The 24,223-nt window shown below is 34.9% G+C and overlaps 3 protein-coding genes across 3 annotated transcripts; 2 read left to right on the top strand and 1 right to left on the bottom strand.

Annotated features, from left to right (window-relative positions):
• Positions 1-622: 622 nt before the first annotated feature.
• On the top strand, positions 623-2,534 carry LOC149788674 (uncharacterized). Its single transcript, XM_089974752.1, has 2 exons — positions 623-914; positions 1,220-2,534. The coding sequence occupies exons 1-2, from the start codon at positions 643-645 to the stop codon at positions 2,205-2,207; spliced, it is 1,260 nt and encodes a 419-aa protein (XP_089830878.1). The 5' UTR covers positions 623-642; the 3' UTR covers positions 2,208-2,534.
• Positions 2,533-22,241, top strand: LOC149788672 (uncharacterized). Its single transcript, XM_089974750.1, has 3 exons — positions 2,533-3,270; positions 5,965-6,225; positions 20,970-22,241. Exons 1-3 carry the CDS (start codon positions 2,697-2,699, stop codon positions 21,512-21,514), a joined length of 1,380 nt encoding a protein of 459 aa, XP_089830876.1. The 5' UTR covers positions 2,533-2,696; the 3' UTR covers positions 21,515-22,241.
• LOC149788673 (uncharacterized) lies at positions 13,161-17,343 on the bottom strand. Its single transcript, XM_089975748.1, has 2 exons — positions 17,226-17,343; positions 13,161-15,239 (listed from the first exon to the last, which is right to left on the bottom strand). Exon 2 carries the CDS (start codon positions 14,428-14,430, stop codon positions 13,378-13,380), a length of 1,053 nt encoding a protein of 350 aa, XP_089831874.1. The 5' UTR covers positions 14,431-15,239; positions 17,226-17,343; the 3' UTR covers positions 13,161-13,377.
• Positions 22,242-24,223: the final 1,982 nt, after the last annotated feature.

The following is a 24,223-nucleotide window of genomic DNA, read 5'->3' as shown; positions in this document are numbered from 1 at the left end:
TGACCTAACTGCACGCATGATAAAGTTCCCATTCAGCATTGCCACTGATGGAAGCAATGAAGGTGACAAGACACAGTTTCCTCTTGTGGTTCGAACCAAGCAGTCAGAATTAGGACAGGTCAGCTCAGAGCTGTTGGCACTACCTGTATGTGAAGGTTCTGCTACTGGTGAGAAATTTTTTAGTTACATGTTTTTAAAACTACTTTTCAGGGAGGAGATGGTGATGCCTTTCAAAGGACACCTGCTCAGATCGGGATTATTGATAATGATAGGTTGTCTTGCTAGTTTCTTTAAATCATTATCTATAAAACTAAAGATCGGACTGAACATTTTGTTACAAGGTATAGGCTTTATGTGCTTCATTTTACAACATTAGTATTTTGTTCCCTTGATATGGTATTTCGTTATTTCTGTTCAAAACAATTTCATCATTCTTCTCTGTATTGATTTTGAGAATATTAAGTGTCAAAATTTCTTTAAAGTTATTTTTCTTTATTATCTTTTCCACCATTTGCATTCTGATTGTTTATGTATATGTCTTTTTCAGGTGAAAAGATCTTTGATCTTGTGCACAAAGAGCTTTTCATCCGTGGGATTCCATGGAAGAATTGCATCTCATTTGGATCTGACAATGCCAATGTAATGACTGGGAAGAAGAAAGGAGTTTTATCCTTTGTGGAGAAGGAACAGCCTGAAGTCTTCTTGTCTGCCTGCACCCTTCACCTAGTTCATCTTGCAGCAAAAAGAGGTGCAGAGTGCCTGCCACCAGTTGATGAAGTCCTGGTAGACATCTTTTACTTCTTTAAAAAAAGTACTGTCCGGCAGTCAAATCTGAAAGAACTTCAGGGACTATATGACGTCGAACAAAAAAAGATGCTCAAGCATGGAAGAACCAGATGGCTGAGCATTGGAAGGTATGACACTGATGGATTACTATTCACAATAATATTTGTTAGCAAACTGTCGTTGAGGTTTTGAATGTAATGAAAGGTTCCGATTTGTTGACTTCCTGATCAGAATCTTTGTAGTTTCATTAGTTATATGCCATCAATTCATTTACACTGTAATAATCATTTCCATGTTTCAGCTACATGTACATTGTTTAAATAGTTAATCTACTATATAGTCAATGCCCTTAATGTCAATTTCTGGTCAGAATAAATTTATAAATATATTGATTTATGCAGTTTCTCAAATTTTTTGCCTTCTTGTTTTTCAGATGCCTTGCAAGACTGCTTGAAAATTGGGATCCATTGAAGCATTTCTTCCATGAAGAACAGAAGAAGAAAAAACCAGGAAAATCTGAAGAGAGGGGCTACTCTGCACAGAAGGTTGATGTTATTTTCCAGTTCGTTCGTTCTCCGACAAACAGGCTGTATTGTTTATTTCTCAGCTATACCATCAAGGCATTTGAAAAAGTCCTTTTGAAATTACAAGCAGAGGACCCCATGATCCATGAGGTGCGGCCATTGCTGTGTAATCTCTTAACTGATCTATACAGCCGTTTTATTAAGCCAGATGCTATTTTGAATCATACTGTGGAGGAGGTCCGTTTCAAAGATCGACAGAAACAAAAGGATGATGAAGACCTTTTAATTGGAGGAGAAGCAAGAGATTTCCTGGGCAAAGCAGAAGAAAATCATCTGCGAAAGAGCAGAATAACAGACTTTTATTCCTCGGTGAGGGCTTACTTTGAAGCAATCTGTGCCTATCTTTTGGTGAAGCTGCCACTACAAGACCCCCTGCTTCAACACATTTGTGTTGTGGATCCTAGGAATCAAGTAACAGCAAAATCAATAAATTTACATTACTTTCTGAAAAGATTTCCATGCTTGTTACCACCAAGTGTAACTGCTGATACCATCATAGAGCAGTTTTGCCGGTACCAATCAATGGACATCTCAATGTGTTTGAAAAACAGAATTGATGAATTTTGGATTGCTGTTTCTGCCAAGGAACCTGATCTCCAGTCTTTGTGTGATGTCATGCTGAGCTTACTCACTGTGCCTCATAGCAGTGCTGCTTGTGAACGCATTTTCAGCTGTGTTAGGAAAAATGTTACTGATCAGAGATCCTCACTAGCTAATCAGACCATTGAGGCTTTATTGGTCCTGAAATCAAAAGCAAAGAATTTTACCAAAGAGTTGACAGATGACCAGCTGGATAGGATAAAGAGTGCCTATTATATAGCCATTAAAAACCCATAGACTAACTAAAGCCTTCATTAAAGTCAGTGGTGTTTAATTTCTGACGATTTTGCCTTGATACACAGAATTGCCTGAATACCAGCGTCTTTACAAACTAAGACTTATTTATAGAATATTATATAGTCTGCATGTTGTGCAATAGTAAATAATGGTAATTATAGTGTATTGATAGTGTCTACTATTTGTGAGCAGTTTCACAGGTGACGTGTGCTGTGTTGTGATGTTAGAGACACTGAATGAAAATACTGACTGCCATCTTAAAATACTGACTGTCATTGCTTAAAATACTGACAAGAAAATATATGGGTAAACAGGTCTGCAGAAGACACGTTGCTGGTCATAGACAGGAATGCGTGGAATATCCGTCTTTACAGACTCCATGACGGCAAACTGTTTACATCACACAGACTGGAGTCCATTCCCACGAGTGTCTGTCTTATTAGCAAGACGGAAGTTGCTGTGTGTCTGGAAGACAGTAGGATTGTAATCATGTCATTGAAATCTATACATGACGTAAAACGGGTCAAAACATTAAATGTAAGGACAGGATTTCATTCATGTAATTCAGTGGCAAAATTGAATTCAGACAAACTCGTTGTCAGCGGTGTGAAAAGGGACGACAGGATGTTGTACTGGTGTGTTGTAAACCTTACAGATGGACGTGTAGACTCAACTCACAAGGTCTGTCAAGTGGGCCTTGATAGTCAATTGGCCGTAAAAGACAACACTGTCTACATCTCGTGTTGGACTTTTGACTACACTACTACTGACGGTGTCTATGCATATGATATTTTTAATCCACACACACCAAAGTTTCTGTATGAACATGATGAATTTACACCGGACTCAATAATGGTTGATAGGAGGAATTTCATTTACGTGTGTGACTTGAACTCTAACATCATTCATCAGCTGACAGACAGCGGTCAACTAGAGACCATACACACAGTGTCATCAAGGCCCTATAGAATATTCTATGATGACCAGCATGGAGTTATGTACACCACAAGGAGGAACAGTAATGTGATAACAGTGTACAGACTGGAGTATTCACATCAACCAGGTATGAATGATTTATTTCAAATTAAATTAAATTTTACATAACACGAAAACTAAAACTACATACTTTATTTTTTTGTAAGTCATGAAGGATTTCAATTCACATTTGAAAACAATAATATGAACTATATATGTTACACATATAACTTTATTATAAGATAAATATGTTTTAAAGATGTAAAAATAAATTAAAGTGGAATAAATAACTCATTTTTTAAATTCTGATTTAAGTGTAGGGCAACGTCGGCATCTTTATTCATTTTAAGTATAAATAAAATGTTATTTGTTGATTTTAAAATTTATTACTAACATGTGTACCCAAGTATATTTATTCATGATTGTTCAGTGTTGTGTACCTTGGTTTTCATTACAAAATATTGATATAAAAATTGAAAATCTCCATGGACTGTCGTAATGGCGGCATGATAATCATTCTCGCTTAAAACACATCTTTTTCCCAGAAGGTGGCGCTTTCATTGATATCTCCTTGCACGCGACATTGCCTCGGCTTAGACCGGTTCACAGTCTTCGGTTACAGCGTCCGAAATTCTGACGCGTTTAACATAGTTTTCATTGCATTGTTATTTATGGAGCGATTCTTTACGAATTTTTCAAGGAATATTTATTAACTAACAAAACAAAATAAGTTGAAAATAATCGCCATTTAAAGGTATGCCTAGTCAAATTTAAAAAAAAAAAAATACTGCCAGGTACCGTGTATACAATGACCAGTCTAATATCTGCTATACCATATTTGGATATTCTACGATATATTATTCAATGCGCCATATTTACTAGGATTTGTTTACGTTTCGAAAAAGGATGCAATGGCCTTACATGGCACACCGAAAAGACGAAGCTGAAAATGTATGTAGTTTTTAGAACAGAAATGAGCAAATACTGCTGGTGATTCAAACAGAACATCTCTTTAAACTTAAATGTTTAAACTAAACGTTATTCTCTCGGCGTTCTTTTTTCTTTTTAAATTTATTTATTTATTTTTAATTTGGAAAAATTTAACTAGTCAACGGCGAATACAATGTTGAATTAAATAAATAGACAGACACTCGTAAGTTGCTAGGGTCTTAAGAGTAGTTACAAAAATGTTTTTGACTAAGTTTGAAATGGCAAGTAGTTCAGACATTATTATTATTATTATTATTGAAAACTGAAAACAGAAATGCATGCTGAAAGGTAATATTACTTTTCATGTACTCAAACCAATAACATTTTTAATGCTTTAATTAGGAATTAAAAACAAAGAAATTATAAAGCAGTTTTTATTCAGAAAGGATTATTTTTTATTAGGTCGCATGTAATTAAACAAATTATAAAGTCTGTATTTTATTTCTTTCTTTTTAATGATGCAGGGAATTTTGTTATTGTACTTTCATTATGCTTGGTATAACAGTTGGTATATTGCACACTATACACCTCGATCATTAGTCCCATAAATCAAACCCCCAAATTTGTGTTGGCACTGATGGATGATCCAAAATTTGAATTTTTCTAGTCCATGATACAGCTATTCCTATTTGAATATTCTTATCAATGTACTTTAGCAAAGAAAATGGATATTGCTGTTGGAATTAGGCATAAGTATGCATGCTTTTCCATCCTTTGATTACTTAACATCTGACAGGACACAAAGGTTTTGAACGAATATTTTGCATAGGTTAAGGGTAGATACATGGTTGTTAATATGAAGTGAGGTTTAACTTAGGGAATGAGCATTTAATTTTTGTATGATGGGATAAATAAAATCTGCCCCTGCCTTCTTCAGGTTAATGGTTATCTCTAATTTCCTTTCCCTTTTAGGAGGACATTTATGGACATTTTGAAGAAAAAGAAATATAAACTTTCTGAAAAAAGATATAGTTACAAAACGCAATGGCTACACATCCTCAGATCTGCAAAGGATATTCTTATATTTTAATTTTTTGCAAGGATACTAAGGAGGGATTATGTATATTTGTTTTTGCCAGAAAGAAAGAAAACAGTTAAGGACAGCATTTTTTGAGTGTAGAAAATAAAGAAAATACTATCCTTTTTTTTAAAAAAAACAAGGGACTGGATATTGTAGGAATAATTAAAAGAACTTTTAATTCTCTTTATTTTGGTGTCTGAGTGATGGTTGTAACTTCTGTTTGACAAGGAAAAGCTGTGCATTGCTTCAGATGTGCAACTTTTGAAAGACTCCCAGCTCTGAGTTGTCATTTTCATTTCTGGACTGACTGCTCTGTTGGCCTAAGTGGTAGTGCATCCATCTTGGTTGCAGGAGGTTGTGGGTTTGAACCCCAGCTGAGACATACCAAAGACTTTTAAAAATGCTACTAGCAACTGCATCACATGTTAGTGTTAAGAATGGTCTGCCTGGTGTCAGGATAATTTCACTGGGTGGGACATCATGCTACAGTCTGCAGCATGCTGCCCTGGTGCTAGACATCATGATAAACTGCCACACTGCAGACATTATTGTGATAAGACTGAAAAAATTGATAAAGCTACATTAAAAGTCCAAAATCTACCCTGACCCACTTCCTAGACTTAAAAGTTCACTTCGAAATGAAAAGACAAGTTTATTTAAAAATAGTTCTTTATATATTTTCATTTTTATTGCATTTTCAGAAGTTGGTATTGCTATTTCAAAACAACTTAAGCTGATAATATATATTTAACTTATCCATTATTTGCACAGGTGTTCCAATAGAAATTTTAAACATGGATGACAGATCCATCCAACTTTTTGAAGAGGCTCTAAAAGATGGAAAGGAGACAGTATACAATATACGAATCATGGTTGTCGGACACATTGGTGTAGGCAAGACAACCCTGGTCAAGCGTCTACTTGGGGAGGAGGTAAACATTTCTGAGAGATGTAGTACAGAGGGCATAGATGTCTATGTCAACTGCTGTGATGTTTCTTTATCGAACTATGAATGGACAAGGCGAGCAAAAGGTATATGGACATACACAATGGTAAAAGATCCATATTTCTGTATTTATACATATACTGTTATACTGTTATCTGTCTTTTTTAGTGGCAATTTGTTTTTGTCATGCTATTTTACATAATGCATGGCTTCTAAGTGTCCAGTTTTTTCCACACTTGTCCCGTATTTTGGACCTGAATACGAATATGTCTTGTTAAAAATCTGGTTTTTTTTTAAAACAAAAACTAAATTAAAAAAATTAAATTTTCTGTTTCAAACTGGCACCCAGTTCCATTCTGAGAGTAAATATATCGCATGTACATAGGGATATAGAGGCCACTGCATCCAATCAAAGTTAAGTTGTTCAAATTTGTTCAAATTTGAATGCTGTTCCTACATGATTGAGACAAGGAGAGAACACAACTTGAATGGACTTATAAATAAGCAATTGTCCACTGCTGGTCCCTGTTTGTACTAATACCCAAATAGACCTGTAATGGCTTCCTTCTTGTACATAATCATATTTTGATGTTAAACTCATAAAATATCCCTTTGGAATTAGGCATTTGCCTTCACCATTCACCATTTTGGACTTGTGTACAATGCACCTCTATTACACTCTATTGGCTAGTTGCCATTACATACTAAGGGAGGCAAGTGATGAAATCCAGTATTATGTTGCTAGGACAAAGCGCTAAAATATCTGATTGGTCTGCCAAAGTGTAGATAGGGTTATCATATTGGAACTTTTGTTAGAGAATATGGAGATTAATTTGAAAAATACTTATGTGGATCCAGTCCCACTAGAGGTGGCCATCACACTTTGAGTTTTGAATCAAAGGAATATATGAATACTTACTTTGAAATATGCATATCAGAATGGCCGGCCATATGTGATGACTAACAAAATCCTGGACAAACTGTCCATTGCAACGCTTTTTGTAATATCATAGATAGTCTATTTCAGAAATCAGAAATTTAGTATGCAAGACACTGCCAATCATGAATGATTGATGTGCACTTTTTCTTGCTCAAAATGTATCTATGGTAGAAGCAGTCTGTATATTAAGCAGTTAAAAATGGCTTAGATAATTTGGTTGAGAGTTAGAAGAGCAAATATGTGGCAGGTAGCTGTAATGGTTCCAGTCTCATGATGGGACACACATCACATGGTTCATACCGGTCCTCATAAGTATGCTTATTTTTTATTAAAACTTAGCAAGGCCAGGAATGGTGGTTACTTTTAAAAAAAGGAAAATTTGTGATTATGTTTGGTCCTTACATTCAAAACATTTTTACTTTTAATGTCTTTACAAAGTCCTTACCCAGTATTTTCCTAAAATGGTACTCCAAATACTTACATAAGACGCAAGGATGCATCCGCAGAGTTTTGTAACTGTAGATGATGGAAAAGTCCACTTATTGAGTGGAAACTATTTGTTTTGTAGTGACTTTGACCTTGGCTTTTGAGCCCAAAATAGATTGGATTCTTTCCAACCACAAATACTAGCCATGCACAAAATTTTGGTAACTGTATATTGTGAAGAACTTGAGTTACTAACAGAAAACTGTGTTCGTCTGTCAAAGTAATCTTGACTTTTAGACCCTGAAATCAGTATAATTCTTCCTTTCCCCAAGTGCAAACTATATGCAGAGTTTCATAACTGTAAACGATAGAGAACTTGAATTAATGTGTTTAGAAACTTATTTTCTTCATTCAGTCACAGCAACCGTAACCTTTTTGCCCCAAATCAGTAGGGTTCTTCCTCCCCCCATTTTAAGATATCCATAGAGTTTAGTAACAATAGACGTTGACAACAATAGTCACTCTGTGGTAATTAAATTGGTAATGAATGGAAAGACAGATAACATGAAAGCATAATACACTTTGCTTAATGGTGGGTACACAGATCTTTTTTGGCTATGTTGGGGTTGATCAAACATTCATTTACAGGCAAAAGTAGAAATATGGCAGACAAAAATACTAAGCATAAATTATTTGGAACAAAAATAGAAATTCTAGATTTTAGATGCATAATGGACAGATGTTGGACAGATTGATGTACATACACTTTGAACAATGTGCACCCATACATTTTAACTGTAGAACAAATTTGGTTAACAAAATGAAATTTAACAGTCTTTATTAAATTATAGAACAATATTTTCAAATGGTTAACTTCCCACACTGTAGAGCAACTGTCATATAATATTTTGTTGACTGGGATCAGTTTTAAATATCCCACATTGTACATAATATTGTATCTGCTTAAATTACACTCATCCAGTTGTATGAGCATCTTGAAGTGACCTGTTCTTTCACAGACACCAAACGTACATATGAGCAGACATGTGGACATTTTTAAGCTGATATTTACCTTTGACTGCATTGAGGGGCTTCGAGTGGCCAAGTGGTCTAAAGTGCTTTCCGTTACAGATCACAGCTATCTGACCTCTGTCTGCATGGGTTCGAGTCTTGGATTCGGCCAATGTGGGTATGTGAGAAAGCTTGCCAGTATCTTTTTGTGGGTTGATGGTTCTTTCCTGGGTTTTCCCCAGGTTCTTCCTCCACCATTAATACTGGCCGCCATGTATAGCCTATCGTGTGAAAAATGGCATTAAACCCTACAACAACAACAACAACAACAAATTGACTGCATTGTATGTTAGTAACACAGTTGTTTGATGTGTGTATTGTATCTTTTACTGTGCTTTTTTGCTTGCTTTGTGTAAATGTATATGTGGCTTTCATCCTGTATGCACCTTTTGGCTTTTAGTCACCCACTGTTGCATGCTAACCTGCTTTGTAACATAGCTACATGGTGAGTGGCATCTGTACTAACACCATACAAGCCATTAACCAGGCAACTTCATTTACAGAAAGACCTGGGGGTTCTGGTTAGAAGGATCACACCAAATAATTTGTGTGAGAACATCTGTTATTTTTTATCATTCTTAGCTAGCTTAAAGACCAAAGAACATATTTCCTCTGTAATAGATTTTGTTAAACACAATCATACAGGTCTTGTCTTTATACAATGGCTTGAATATTTTCATGTTTATTTGCTGGTGTTTCTATGATAAAATCCCACAAGGTTGTGCAGTTCTGGCTCAGCTATATAGGTGAACTAGGCAATTGCTGTGAACTCGCGGATTTAAGGGGTGCTAAATTAGATGCCAGATTTAGATGGAAGTTATCTTTATTTCTTGAGATGAAGGATGGTGCTTCAAAGTCACAGTTAGCCAGGGGTAAGAAAAACCATTGGGTCATGCCTGAGGTCATAGTTAATATTAGCACCATATTGTTAATAATTATGATAATACCATTTTTAACAATAAAATGTCATGAAAGATTTACAATGTTCGGATTTAATTGCAACACAATTAAGAAAGAATAATAGGATTTAATGATAAAATGCAAATTATTATTTAACTTTACACTTTAACTACAAGTTGGTATATGTGCTTATTTGAATTGAATTGAAATGCGTACTAATATTTGAATGCATTTGTGTCACATTTGAACTGAATTGATATTAAGCAGAATTGAACTGAATGTGTCAGATCAGTGAAAATAAAACGATGTGGAAAAACTAGTGAATTCAGAAAACTTAATTATATTCATGAATTGTTAAATTATGCAATTATAGGGTTGAATCTAATCTAGCATATTAAGTCAGTGAAAACATTGTTGACAAAGACTTAAATATTCTAGCTTCTTACAAATTTTTGGAATTAATGCATATAACTTGTTGGATTACAGAGTTACTGAGTTGAAATGAGGAAGTCAGGTCAGTGATGGTTATGTTCACAATGACTTTAATGATTTAGCTTCTTGTTATAATTCTATTATGGTGTTTGGAAGTACTGAATTAAGTGGAATAAAAATTTACAATGTCAGTCATGGGAAACATTGCATTTATTATTTAAGAAAATAAATCATATTTTACAGCATTTAGACAATTCTGAGTTATGGAATTAAAAGAAAATTAGATTTAATTCAGCATAGAATGACATCATAAAGATGTATGTAGCTTCCTAGAAATAATTTAAGACAGAAATTAGTTAATACGATTATTAAAAATGTTGAAGGCAACACTCACTTTGACCTAAGGTGGCCATTTGTTTGCTTCTATACTGGACATTGCAATTTTCAACTGTTATTTACCATGTCTGGTACTTACAATGAACCACAATTAAATGTTATATGTTATCGTCATTGGTTAATAATGTATATAACATCATAGTTATATTGGTGCTACAAAGGTTCTGTTGGACCTATCCATGTATGTGCCCTCAAAACACCCTAACATAGATTGGGTCAGGAATATATTACACCTAGGGACCTAATTATCCTTGTCTTTAATGAGATAATCTTTGCATGTGTGTATTGTGCTTGGAAGGAGAATGTCCAGTTTTGTTAAGTTCTGTTGGTGGTCATCCAACTTTGACCATGCAACTCAGTTCTTATGGCAACTGATTTAAAAATCTCTAGTTTGATTAAAAATTTCAGAAGAACTAGAATTTATGTATTTTGAAAGAGAGAGAAACGTTATCATTCCCAAAATAGATAGTGTTTATTTGCATGGTGGATATGTACTGAAATTTGAAAGACTATTTGTATGACTGCCATTTACCTGCTGTAGAAATGACAATTCCCACAGCAACCAGCACATTATGGAGATTGGAATATTCTGAACTTGCAATGAAATCATCTATAAACACAGACACATTTACTCATGAAATTAAGAGTACCCATGAACTGATAGGTTGATGGTGGGGTGAGTTGGTTCACAACCTGTAGTGACATTGTAATAGGTTTGGACTACTCAACCGTCTTTTATCCAATAACTAATAGTTGTCAGTGCCTTTGTAACAAGTGCCTATGAAATCAACAAGCGTAACGCTATAACAGTGTTTGACATTTACTTGCAATTTTTTTCTATAAAGAGTACCTACATTTATTTTATGGAAGTAAATAAAATGGATGTTTGTCAGACAATTTCTAATCTACAATGCCAAAACTTGCTGTCATTTCTACAAAATACACAACTTGTATTAGGCTAGCTATTGCCATGATTCCAACACATGGTGAAAAATAGCCTACACATATAAGATATACATGAGGTGTATCAGAGCTATGCAAATTGTCTATCACCCATTAAGGTCAACATCATTTCTAGTATTATATAGGATCTCTGTGAATAGCCTCTGCCAATTAAATATCTTCTTGTGCTTTAAATAAATTAAGCAAAGATTTTCTGTCCAAAATATTTTCTAAACTTCAAATCTTGCACAGAAAAGTAATAAATTCAACAACAACAACCATAATGATAATAATAATAGAAGAATTTAGAAAAAGTCATACAGGGAATCTCTGAGCTGAATCCTGACAAGCAGCCAACATTATTATATACTACCAGGGAAATCCCCGAAATTAATTTTCATTTCCAAGAAGCATGAACTACAGTAACAACAGTACGTTATAAAAATTTCCTCAAGATTTTATAACAAACTACCGTGTTTACTGAAATTGCTAACAGCAGAAGTTCGGAACATGTATTAGGTGGTGTACTCATGAATGGTACTGAAGTAGACCGCATGACAAGGAAGTGAACATGTGCTCAAAGACAGATAACAAACTAAGAGGAAATAACAAGTTAAGCACAGTGATATAGCAAAGCTGAACAACGGATAATTTAATCACCTTCATTAGGTATTGTGTAGACTGAAATGGTTAAGTAAAAATAGGTATTTGGTCAAATCAAGCATGACAAAGACCAAGGAACGGTTACTCCCTATTTTCGATAACCGTTGAAATTTGTAGACTATACGATTTGACAGTGATTTGAAGCAAATAAGAGACATAAAAAGAGGAGAATTGTAATTTTGAATCGTATAAGAAATTCCTTTTCAATGCCGTCATTAAGGAAAATCGAGAATGACCATTTCTGTATACATTGGTTGTTTTCACACTATATAACTGTAGAGATAACAAGGTAACTAGAGGGCTATTCAGTCGGGGTTGTTACGAAACACCCAAATCCACCCCCCAAGTGCAATCTTTCGACTTTAATCTCCACTTAATTAATAAATAAATGACAAATCACTCCATCGCCCGGCCAAATACTACAAGATGTAGCGATTGTCGCTAAAAGGATTCCATATAAATGACCTATAAAATATATAATAATGACCAAAAACAAATGTTGCAAATATTTTATTGTCATACAGAAAATGTTATATTGATTCAATATTAGGATGGTGAAAAAGAATAGTCTGTAAGTACATTTCTTTGGTCATTTATAATATTTTTTAGTCCGTTCTGATGCTGGCCGTTTCCGCTGGCCTGGCTTTTTCCCAACATTTTCGGAAGCCTTGGGACACTTAAATTCTGTATTGCTGGTACTGATATATCTGGATTTTGTTGTTGTTGGTGGTTTTGCCAGCATGAATTTGTGTATATGCCTGTCTTTCTCCATTTGTGGCATACCATGCCATATTAGTTGTGGAATGACATGCTTTTCCATTGAAGGTACTAGACGCCAGTCTCCTTTGCTATAAACAGCACATCTGAGAAACAGAATTTGGTTTTTCATAATTGTTCCAATCTCTTCAATAAGTTCTGGGAATTTGTTTCTGTCCCAGTTAACTGCTGCCTTTAACTTATGGTTCATGGACTCGCTGTTATTATTAGTCCATGGTGCACTCATTACTCCTTCGCGTAATGGACGGAAAATATAAGTGTTTATTTTGCCCAACAGGAATCTTTGCCAATATGATTTAAAAACTAGAAATTGTTTTAAATAGGGTTCCAAATTCTGACATCATGATTCAAACTCCATATCATCTGAGGCAAAAATTCCTCCATCATTTTTTCCAAAAATGATTTGGAGTATTCTTTTACGGGCCAGTACACCTGCCCCATTTTCTTGAAGATGTCGTTGGACATTGTCATAAATGTGTTTGGTACATAAAAAATAAATTTGCATGCAGGAATTTGGCTTTCAGAGCATTTGTCATGCTCTTTTCTTCATCACTTCCAATGGTTAATCGTGCTTTGTGTCCAAATCGATCGCTTACGTGTGAGAAAAATTTCCTGTAAGTTTCCTCTTCAGCATCAAAATGTATCATGCATGGCCCAAACATTACCAGAAAATCGTTTGTTCTATTGCTTATCACACATCGTTTTTTGTAGGAAAAGACTGTGACATAGAAATTCCCAAGTTGAAAATTATATCAACACCTAGAACACTCCCGTCATCACCTTCACCGTTTCTGATCGCATCATCCATCTGTTGGTTGCTATAAACAATGACAACCGTTTTTTTGTGTTTTGTCAATATTATTTCTTGGATGACTAGATTAGTGCGAAGCTCACTTAAAACACTAACCACATCATCAGCTATATTTATTCTGGAGTTGATATTTTCTTCACGTTTTCGTTTGCGGTCTCTGAATTTCTTGTCGTTTATTTGTTTCATTGATTTCAGAGCAGTGAAACTGTTGTCTTCCATAAGTTTTGTGAGAACGCTGCTGACGTTCTTGTGCTTTTCCATTTCAGCTGCTCTCTGAATACTTTTTGGGTCTGTCCTTACATATGGCTCCGATTTCTTAGAATTTCCATGCTTTTTAAAGATGGTTGGCATTTTGCCGCAGTATTCCACAATGGCCAGCATTTTTTTCTCTACAGGAAAAGAATCGGGCAGTCCAGCAATTGTTGTTACGCGTTTTTTGAATGATTTGTCATCCATCAATTTAGTATAATATCTATGCAGTGTTAAAACACTCGATGGCTGAGGAAATATTGGTTCATATGTGATCTCTCCATTGACCATTTTCTTGACACAGTACTGTTCCTTTTTCATATACACTGTACGTAATTTGTCAACAGAATCGGTGACAACAAAAGTCTGATTAACGGTTGTAGCACTTCTCCAATCCCAAACACCGCAGTCATTGGGGAAGTTTTTGGCACCATTGGCATCATCAGATGCTTCAATTACAGTGTATACGTCGCTTTTTATTCCTTGTGGGATGCTTTTTTCTCCTGTTTCAGTAGACATGATAACTTTCAGTAATTCATCGTTCGTCATGAACTTTCCAGGGCTGCTAGCTGGCATCATTGCTTGAAATGGAACTGACTTACGGTGAATATTGACCTCTGACACGTCAGATACGGTACAAGGATATAGTGATTCACTAGATTCGTCGGCAGTTTCCGCTTCCATACTGAAACTGTCTTCTTCATACTCATTGGTTTGTAAAATGTTAGTTAAATCATGTAAACTTGCACTGCATTTCTGCGAATCAGGAGTTAATAAATTATCAACTCGCTGTTCTCATATTCTTCATGTCTATGTTCCATATCATCCTTATTATGTGTCAAAGGTTTTTTTGACTTACATTTCAAATTGACTACAGGGACAAAGTGGTTTACTGCATACCAAGATCCTTCCTTTGGGAGTTGCCCTTGAGCATACCAGAGAATACTGAGTGTTGAATGTCCTGCTGGTACGTCTGCAGACGGTTCGAAATTCGTGTTCAGAGAAGTGTGTGCCAAGTCGTTTACGCCATTGACTGAAGGGTACAAAATCCGCACCGGACGCTGGATAATATCACATAGAGCCAAAATTGTCCATGCAGATGAGAAACCGCCAAATGTAGCACAGTCAATACAGGTAGCTTCAAAAGATGGTGATAAACATTGTATGTGCTTCCTTTGGGGATGATTCATGTACGATGTTGAAACTCGTACCATGCGGAGACAGGTATGATACCGTAACTGTACTGATTTGCTTTCGTCTCCATACAGGAGAAGGGACACTGCAGTGAATAGGCAGTCGCTGTTACCAGTTGTGATTATTGGGTCACCACTGACTTCATCAAAATATTTAATCATCACTTCCTTCGCAATGGCATCCACTCTGATGGGAGGGAAAACAACATCCTTGTCACATACTGGTTTAAACTCGATTTTAAAAAGGGTCTCACGTTGGACTGCTGTTGTTAACTTCGCCATGACCTTCATATCGACTGCCTGTAATCAAGAGATTTATTTGTCAGAGAAGTGTCATTGCACCAGACAAATGCCCCCCCCCCCCCCATTTTTATATACTAAGGATTTATATCTGGATAAGGGTCCACATTTTTATTTATTTTGTGAATGTTTCCCCTTATACGGCATATGTCATTCTCCTTTATTTTAATAAAAAGTACAACAAAATTCTCGAAATATTTTTGGTTTTTGTTTTTTGTTTTTGTTTTTTTGATATATTAGTTATGGGTTAGTAAACATCTACTCTATTTGTGTGTATTGTTTTTGTTTTGTATGTCCATTTTCCTCCGTGTGGGTTTTTCTGCTACTCTTCCGCAGGCCTGGCCATTTCGCATAGCGCCATGTGATTTAGCCCTGCATTGTCTATGCTGCTTACTTCACCCACATGGTGGTTCCCTGTGTTCCCTTTGTCTGTATTATTTTGTTTGAAAATAATAAGTAGAAAAAAAAGAATAAAGGAGGGAGAAAAAATGAAGTATATGTTTTATATACATATATATTCATACCTATACATACATACATATATAGCTATATATATATACGTATATATATATATATATATATATATATATATATATATATATATACATACATACATATACACATACATACACATACAATAATATGCAGTATACTTATTAAATTAATTTAAATTTAGAATTAAATTTTGAGTAAATTATTTAAATCAAATTTAAGTTTATTTCAAGTTTTAAGTTTTAGATTTTTTAAGTTTATTTTGGATGTTTGAAAATTGTTATATACGATCATTTGTTTATTCTTATAACTTGGCCACATTGCATCATTGTATCTATAATAAAATTTACTATTTTTAAAATTACTTTATTATCACAGTCAGTGTCTAGATATAAAATATTGTTTTTGTTATATTGATGTTTTTTATAAATATCCATAATTAAACTAATCCTACTCATTTTTGTTATTTCACATTGGGCTATCGTATTTAGTTTTGAAAAAATTTCTTTTTTGCATAATGGGCATTTAGGTAATTGTATGATCATACGACGTTTTCTTGCTTCTTCGCCTGTACATTACCATTAGCCGTTGAAGATACATAGATTTGATCAATCCGTGGTGTTGAACGGTTGAGTGTGACCTTAATCCGATTACAATTACGTAACAGATTTTAATGTGATGACAATTGACTTAATTAATTGCTGCTACAAATCTTGTTTATTTATCAATGGAATTTACTGTTTGCATATCATCGCGCGCGTCTTTAACATCGACTATTTTTTTCTACTGTTTGACATTTGGCTGGCATAACATTACTAGACTTTATTAGTTAATAATATATTGCAGTTAATACTAATAAATAAGATTCCAAATTGAGGTTGACAATAACTTAATACAACGATGAGTGGAAATAGACATTGACACGTGGACCATATCAAACTCTAATAATTGAATCATTTTAAAACAGTTTTCACACAAAAAGTGCAATACACCATATACACATGAATGCATTCTTGTCCCATCAGATGTGAAGGCTGTAACTTATATCATGTTATGAAATTCACCTGGTGCGATAGATTTGCAATGTAGTGTGAACCGGTTGTATCATACTTATAACACACATTTATGTTGCTTTAAAAAAAATATAAATATTAGACACATTAAATTATGTAAATTTGGGCATAGGCTGCATTTGTTTGTAGATAAAAATAATTATTAAGAGAGTAATATATAATTACCCTATGCATGGGCCTTAGGAGAATTACTCAAGACATTATATTACAAGGTTTATTTTATTATGATTTTATTTTATTAAATCAATATTGGTTCCACATCGGGATTTGAATGGCCCTCTGCTGCGAGATATGGCAACTATCGCCTGCCTGCACGTTCAGGCGTAAATAATTAGGGGCCTAAAGCAAAAGAAAGTATTTTTTGCATGTGCTAACACATGCGAACTAAAATTAGTTACAAATTATAAATGCCGATACTTACATTCTGCAGACGATGCATGACCATCAGGTAGTCAAACTCTTCACCGTCCAATGTACAACACGAAACATACACATAGTCCAGTTCATTATTTCCCCACGTTTTCAATTCATCGTCCAAGATTTCTTGACATTTTCTATGATACCAGTTCTTACACAATGAACATTTAACACAGTCATTTGAACATCTTGATCTGCGTCCACCACATGGAAACCTGGCTACGTGTTTCTTACTGAAATCTGCCATGATTCACTTTAAAAATCACAACTGAAAAAAAAGAAATGTGCAGTATTTAAGCTTTGTTTCAAAATGAGAGACGAGCTCATGAAACATTAAGATTATATACTATGTATTTAGTTGCTTGCAATGTTTTGTTTAGACTGTCATTTAGTCTGTTAATAACGAATAATACAAAAACTGAAACTTACACAAATTCCAAAGAAAACACGCTGGCAATTGTCAGTACACATTATGCAATGAAAAACAAATTGAGGCTGGTTTCAGCTGGTTGATTATGAACTAATATGATGTTTAAATTAATTGAGTAACTGAGAACTTGCCGCTTGACCAACTTATTCGGCAGGTTCTTTCATTGGTTTATTTTTCGTAATTGTCAACAAGAAGCAATTTACCTGTTATTATTCATATTTTCTAACTCTTATAATTAACACCTGGCCTCGATTGCCCAAAGGTTGAGTTATCTTTCTGCTATTCAACTCGCACCAAAAGTTCATAATCCTATAATTGCCCAAACAAACCCATTAAAATTGTAGTATAATTAGCATGTATGTAATATTGCAGTTTTGTTTCTTTTTACATTCTGTTTATTAGATAACATTAGGGTTTTATTGGTTTTTGATCAGTACAATGTGTCTCTGTCCGTTTGCCTATCTGTATGTCTGTCTGTCTCTCTCTCTCTCACATACACACACACACACACTCCTACATAATTAACTTGATTTGTTATTACATTGATTCAATATTAAGATGGTGAAAAAGAATAATCTGTAAGTACATTTCTTTCTCCAATTGGTCATTTATAATATTTTTTAGTCCGTTCGGATGCTGGCCGTTTCCGCTGGCCTGACTTTTTTCCAACATTTTCGGAATCCTTGAGACACTTAAATTCTAGGCTGCTGGCACTGATATATCTGGATATTGTTGCTGATTTTGCCCAACAGGAATCTTTGCCAATATGACTTGAAAACTGGAAATTGTTTTAAATAGGGTTCCAAATTCTGACATTTTGAATCAAATTCCTTATCATCTGAGGCAAATATTATTCCATTTTTTCTAAAATGATTTGGATTATTGTTTTATGGACCAGTACACATGCCCCGTTTTCTTGAAGATTTTGTCGTACATTGTTATGAATGTGTTTGATACATAAAGAAAAATTTGCTTTTCTCTTCATACTTTTCAAAACTTTTTTGAAATTTTAATATCCAATGGTTTTTTTTCTTCTTTCTCGATATTACACGACCTATAGCCGTTGAAGATACATAGATTATATCAATCCGTGTTGTTGAAAGGTTGAGCATGACCTTAGAATAGATATTTTGTTGAACATGTGGCCCTGATTTTGTACAGAAATAGAACAGTGAAGAATTAAAGTATATAATTATAATTAAAACTATACAACAGTAAATAATATGTGTATGTATCTTATTAAGTACGTCTTCATGCCTGCCTATACGAATGTCTTCCATACTGGCAAATAAGTCATATCAATCTTAAACAACCACCGAATTTGACAAATATGATACCAATTTATAGGTTTCTCGTCAGTCTAAATAGACCTAACCCAATAGAACTGTGTAAAACTGCACAATAAAAAGATAATTCGATTTGTGGAAAAAGATTTGTTTTAAAAAAAAAATTTAAAAAATGGGGGGAGGGGAGGTACTGTTGCAATTTAGAGATGAGACGACAGACAAAATGCAATTTGGTGTGGATTTGGGTGTTTCGTAACACCAATTCAGTTGGGCCGAGTGCCACCATCCACAGGAGACTGACGATAGAGCATCTGCCTCAGATGCAGGAGGTCCTGGGTTCGATCCCCAGCCGAGTCATACCAAAGACTTACAAAAATGGTACTAACAGCTGCCTCTCTTGGCGCTCAGCATTAAGAGGTTAGTGTTAGGACTGGTCGGCCTGGTGTCAGGATAATGTGACTGGGTGGGACATCATGCTACATGTCTGCAGCATGATGCCCCAGTGCTAGACATCACTATAAACTGACACATTGCAGACATGGTAGCAATATGACTGAAAAATTGTTAAAGCTACCGGTATCTTAAAAATCCAAATCACATCATGAAACATAAGGAGGCAGATGTTACCAATCCCTTCTGTTTTTCACTTTCACGTGATTAAAACATGAATAATATGGCTTTTGGATTGGACATACGCTCATAACTGTAAATTCTGAGTAATTATAGCTGCAAATTCTGGATTGGCTGAGGCACATTTCCCCCAAAATTTCCTTTTATATACCACATACATCTGTAAATAATTCCTCAAGAACAGTCTAGTTTTAGTCTCTAGAGACTGCTTCATTAATTACCCCCCAAAAACTTTCCATTACTGGATTTGTTTTCAATATATACTCTGTACAAAAAATGCTCACTTTTGAGAGAATTCTTTTTTTTGCAGGCAATAAAATAAGTTTTTTTGCACTTGCTATGAGCAAAAACCACGAAAAGGAGTATACTTTATTTGCTAATTTGTTATTTCTGATGCACTGACCTTCTCAAAAGTACCATATTTATTAACCTGAGATGAAATTTTAAATTTGGCCTCTTATCCCCAATGACTGGTTACTGATGGATCTATTTGTTTATGAAAGAATAACAAAGAACGTTGAAATTTCAAAGTTGCATTATTAAGAAAGTATGTTGTTAGACTTCCATGGTGATCTCTAATGAATAATTCATTGTGCATCTTGAGAATTAAACATTAGGATTCAGCCAAGGATTTGGCTTGATGGGATGTCCCATCACAATTTTTAAACAGGGCCAACAAGAATATGACACAGGCCATAGCTTTTTTCCTCATGATTCTGTTATTATGCTAAAATATTTATTATTTCTGTAATAGCAGTATTATTTTATAATCATAATACTACTGCTATTAATCACAAGAATGACAAAAGATCATGCAATATATGCATATCATAGTAAAAAAGAAATTGACTTTGCTTTTATTGGGTAAGTCAGCATGATCATGGATAATGAAGACATCAGTACATGTCTTTCAGCAGGGGAAATATGTCACAGAAATGGCTATGGTGGATTATGATGTCACAGATAGTAAAGCATCTATCTTGAATTAGTGAGATCTTGGATTTGAGCCTTGGTCTGGGTGTGAATATTTTCCTAGTGAGAAACACATATCAAAAGTCCAACCTGTATTTGGATTTGAATAAAAGGTCATAAAAACTACTTTCTTGCTGCTGTTTTCATGATTTAAAAAAAATTCAAAATGATTTTTGTATATTTTTGAATTTTTTAAAATTTTGTTTGCCTGCTAGACTTCAAATTGGACAAATCTAATACAGACCTTACTTGACAAAGGATTTTTTTTTGCTGCATAGTCTGTGTAACACCATCTCACATAGTATTTGCAGTGTCTGTATGTGGCTGGGATGGTAAAGTGTGTCTAATTTACTTTTTCAATTTCATTTACAGCTTCATTGCTTGGTGCAACTTAAAATTCAGCTGTATTTGCTGTTTCTGTTGTTTTCAGATTCCGAACAGGATTATCGTTTACAGCGCCTTGCCAGAGTCCTGAATGAGCAGCAGTCAATGAAGGACGAGGCCACTCGTGTGGAACAGGTGATAATTCCTCCTCAAGGAGAGACAACTCATAAGAGCCATGAAGTGGCTGATATTGCTGTTGACAGCGAGGAATCAGAAGTACTATACATCCGTTCTCCTCAGCATGATGTTGGCCAAGATCTTTCATCTACTGCTAGTCAGCAAGAAGAATCCCCCCAAGCATTGGCTCAGAGGGAGCCCATTCAGTCAGAAACAAACAATATAGCCATGCTAAAATTGTTGCAGGAAAATGTTTATAAATTAAAAAAGGATGCAGACAAAACTTCACCACTGACAATATGGGACTTTGCAGGCCAGTTTGCCTTTTATACAACACACCAGACATTCCTGACAAGACGAGCCATATATCTCTTGGTTTCCGATGTCAGCAAACAGCTTACTGATCCTGTAGCTGATGACTGTTACTTTGATAGTGATGGGATAATGGAATGCAAAGTTCATGGTGAGTTGTGATGAGACTTGTTTTGATAGGGAAGAGATAATGAAATGCATAGTTCACAGGGAAGGGATAATGAAATGCATAGTTCACAGGGAAGGGATAATGAAATGCATAGTTCACAGGGAAGGGAGAAAGAAGTGCATTGTTCACAGGGAAGGGATAATGAAATGCATAGTTCACAGGGAAGGGATAGTGAAATGCATGGTTCACAGAGAGTTCTACTTCCACTCTGCTGGAGAAATGACAATAGAAAATGAAGAAAAACATTTAAAAACACTTGTTAGTCCTAACTTGGATGAACCTATGCATGAAAGTTACTTTGGCATCCGTGTGCTTTCCTTTTAATTCCATGCCATTTTGTTTCATCCTTTTTGCATTTGGAATGTAGCTTCATTGTACACCTATCTTTATCTAGATAAAAAGTGTAAATTCTCTATATCAAGTTATATTTGAGCTAATAAGAACAATTTGGGAGACAAATTAGGTTTGTTCCTAACAAGAGAAAGCAATGAAATTTTGAAAATATTGATTTTAAGTCCAGATGGGGACCCTGGGAATTTTCAAACAACACTTGATGACAGAAAAACACATAAGTGAGTCCTATCAGTCCTTGCTAAATATATAGAAGTCGATGAATTTTCAACGCAGAATCCCATCTTATAAGTAGCTTAGAAAATGTATCAAGCATACCTGTCTATCATCATATTATATTGAAAGTTGATGTTTGGACACCAACCAGGCACAGGCAGGGTTCATGAAAACCACTCCTCCTACTCATTGTCCATTGCCAAGGAAATTGTACTACTTGTCCCTGAATCAAGTAGATGCAAATTGGAATGTTGAGAATATCTTCGTGCATTTTCTACCTTAAGCAAGCTATGAAGCTGAGTGTTACTTAACATCTGGCATAGATACAATTTGCCAATTTATTAGTCTACAATAGGTCACAAAGATAGGTGACATTGCATATTACACATGAATCTGTTGCATCCTTGTTACTAAAATCAGTTCCTGTCATTAAGGTAATGTGTTCAGAGTGATGACAGTACGTGAAAACCTATTCTAGTGTCAAGCTTGTGTTGGGAAGCAGTGTTCATTTTAGTACAGGGTTCGCTGGAAATGTATGTCAGCTTTTTGACCACTCTGGGCAGACTATTTAACAAATTCATAACTTTTCAAACAATATATATGTAATTTTAATAGGTCTGATCACAGCATAAGAGGTGTGACCTTCTGGGCTCTTCATTTGACAATTGTTAGCACCAATCTATGGCCTTATAAATATGTATTAACTCCTAAATTCTTGAGGAGTGTTTTAAAATTTTGGCTGATATTTTATTTACTGTTCAGTTTACTAGTAGAGGAATGAGTGCAATTGAAACAATAGGACCATTGGATTTATATTATTTGATTCACCTGAATTTTGTTCTTTTCAGAGTAAATCTATGCAAGGTGAATTCTAACGTACAATTGGGGATTATTTACTGCCAAATTATCCTAGATAGGAAAAACATGGGGTTATACGTTTTCACCGTCTTTTTAAGTCACTTGAAGAAATGTAGGGATATCACACATTTATTTAATATAGGGTACAATAAAAAGTGTTTATATTTTTTACTTTTGCAAATTCCTGAAAATTGTGACATGCTATTTTGAGGTTTCATTTTTTTATTCATCTTTTGGCATAATTTTTGTTGTTGTTGAGTTTAATTATAGTGGTGTGCGCACAATTGTGCATGTGCCACTTTTTTCTGACTTCACCGCGTCCTGCTAGTTGTTCCTGGGGAAGGGAATAGTGCCACCTCCCCCAGGCTTTATGGGTTCAAGGAACCCTGATAGTGTGGCCTCAATCTGTGGGTCCTTAAAGGTCCCTTACAGTTGAATGGTTGGCTGTCAATAGTGAGAAGGAGAGCTGGGAACGGTCCTGCTTGCTTCTTGTTGCATTTGACTGGTGGTTTTTTTTTTTTTTTTTCCCCTCAAAATTTTCTAAAAAGGGGTGTGTGTTCTATGCTGTTTATAGAGGATGTTAATAGAAATCATGTATAATAGAGATTTGCAAGGTTTTTATGGTATTACTAGTCGAGTGTTTAGGGTGTGCATCCTACATTATGTTATTTATAAGTTTTTAGATATTGCCTCTTTAAGTTATTTATTTATTAATGTTTTTAGAGATTGAATGTTATTGATACATTATTTAGCAAGAGACCTTAGTCCTAGCTGATTACATGGTTCGTTAAGGACATCTAGGATCGGAGTCCCAGCTGATTACTCGGTTCGTTAAGGAAATCTATGACATCCGATTTTGCGGTTTCCTTAGTTTTTGATAGGTGCTTCATAAGTGAATTATTTATTAATATTCTTATAAAATTGATTGATATGTTATGGGTTTTTATGTGGTGTCTTCTAAATTTATTTAGCTAGTTACTGGGTCTTTTGGTTTTGTGGGGATAGTAATTATATTTTGTTCCTAAGTCCTGCTGAGTCTATGAATTTATTTATATTTTTATATGCTAATTGTTTATTTTTATTAGAGTCTATAAGTAACTCTGGGTATGTGTGTGGTGATCCAATATCTTTTTGGCTTTTGATAAATATTTTCCTAGCGGGTTGATATTTTGGGCATATATTGAATACGTGGTGTAGATCTTCGGTGGTGTGGCAGTTAAAGCAGTTAATGGTTGCTGGTTTGGGTCCTATAAACCTTCCAAAACTGCTTGCTAGTT

Source organism: Sinohyriopsis cumingii, chromosome 11, assembly GCF_028554795.1.
Source record: "Sinohyriopsis cumingii isolate HCF-2022 chromosome 11, ASM2855479v2, whole genome shotgun sequence".
Lineage (NCBI taxonomy): Eukaryota > Metazoa > Mollusca > Bivalvia > Unionida > Unionidae > Sinohyriopsis > Sinohyriopsis cumingii.
The sequence above is the reverse complement of the archived record's forward strand: the minus strand, read 5'-3'. Positions and strand labels throughout refer to the sequence as shown.

Coding starts and splice junctions, on each gene's coding strand:
- LOC149788674 (XM_089974752.1), top strand. CDS start 643: ATGACTGGGAAGAAGAAAGGAGTTTTATCCTTTGTGGAGAAGGAACAG. Junction 915..1,219: donor AGATGGCTGAGCATTGGAAG/GTATGACACTGA, acceptor CTTGTTTTTCAG/ATGCCTTGCAAGACTGCTTG.
- LOC149788672 (XM_089974750.1), top strand. CDS start 2,697: ATGTCATTGAAATCTATACATGACGTAAAACGGGTCAAAACATTAAAT. Junction 3,271..5,964: donor GGAGTATTCACATCAACCAG/GTATGAATGATT, acceptor TTATTTGCACAG/GTGTTCCAATAGAAATTTTA. Junction 6,226..20,969: donor ATGGACAAGGCGAGCAAAAG/GTATATGGACAT, acceptor TGTTGTTTTCAG/ATTCCGAACAGGATTATCGT.
- LOC149788673 (XM_089975748.1), bottom strand. CDS start 14,430: ATGGAAGCGGAAACTGCCGACGAATCTAGTGAATCACTATATCCTTGT.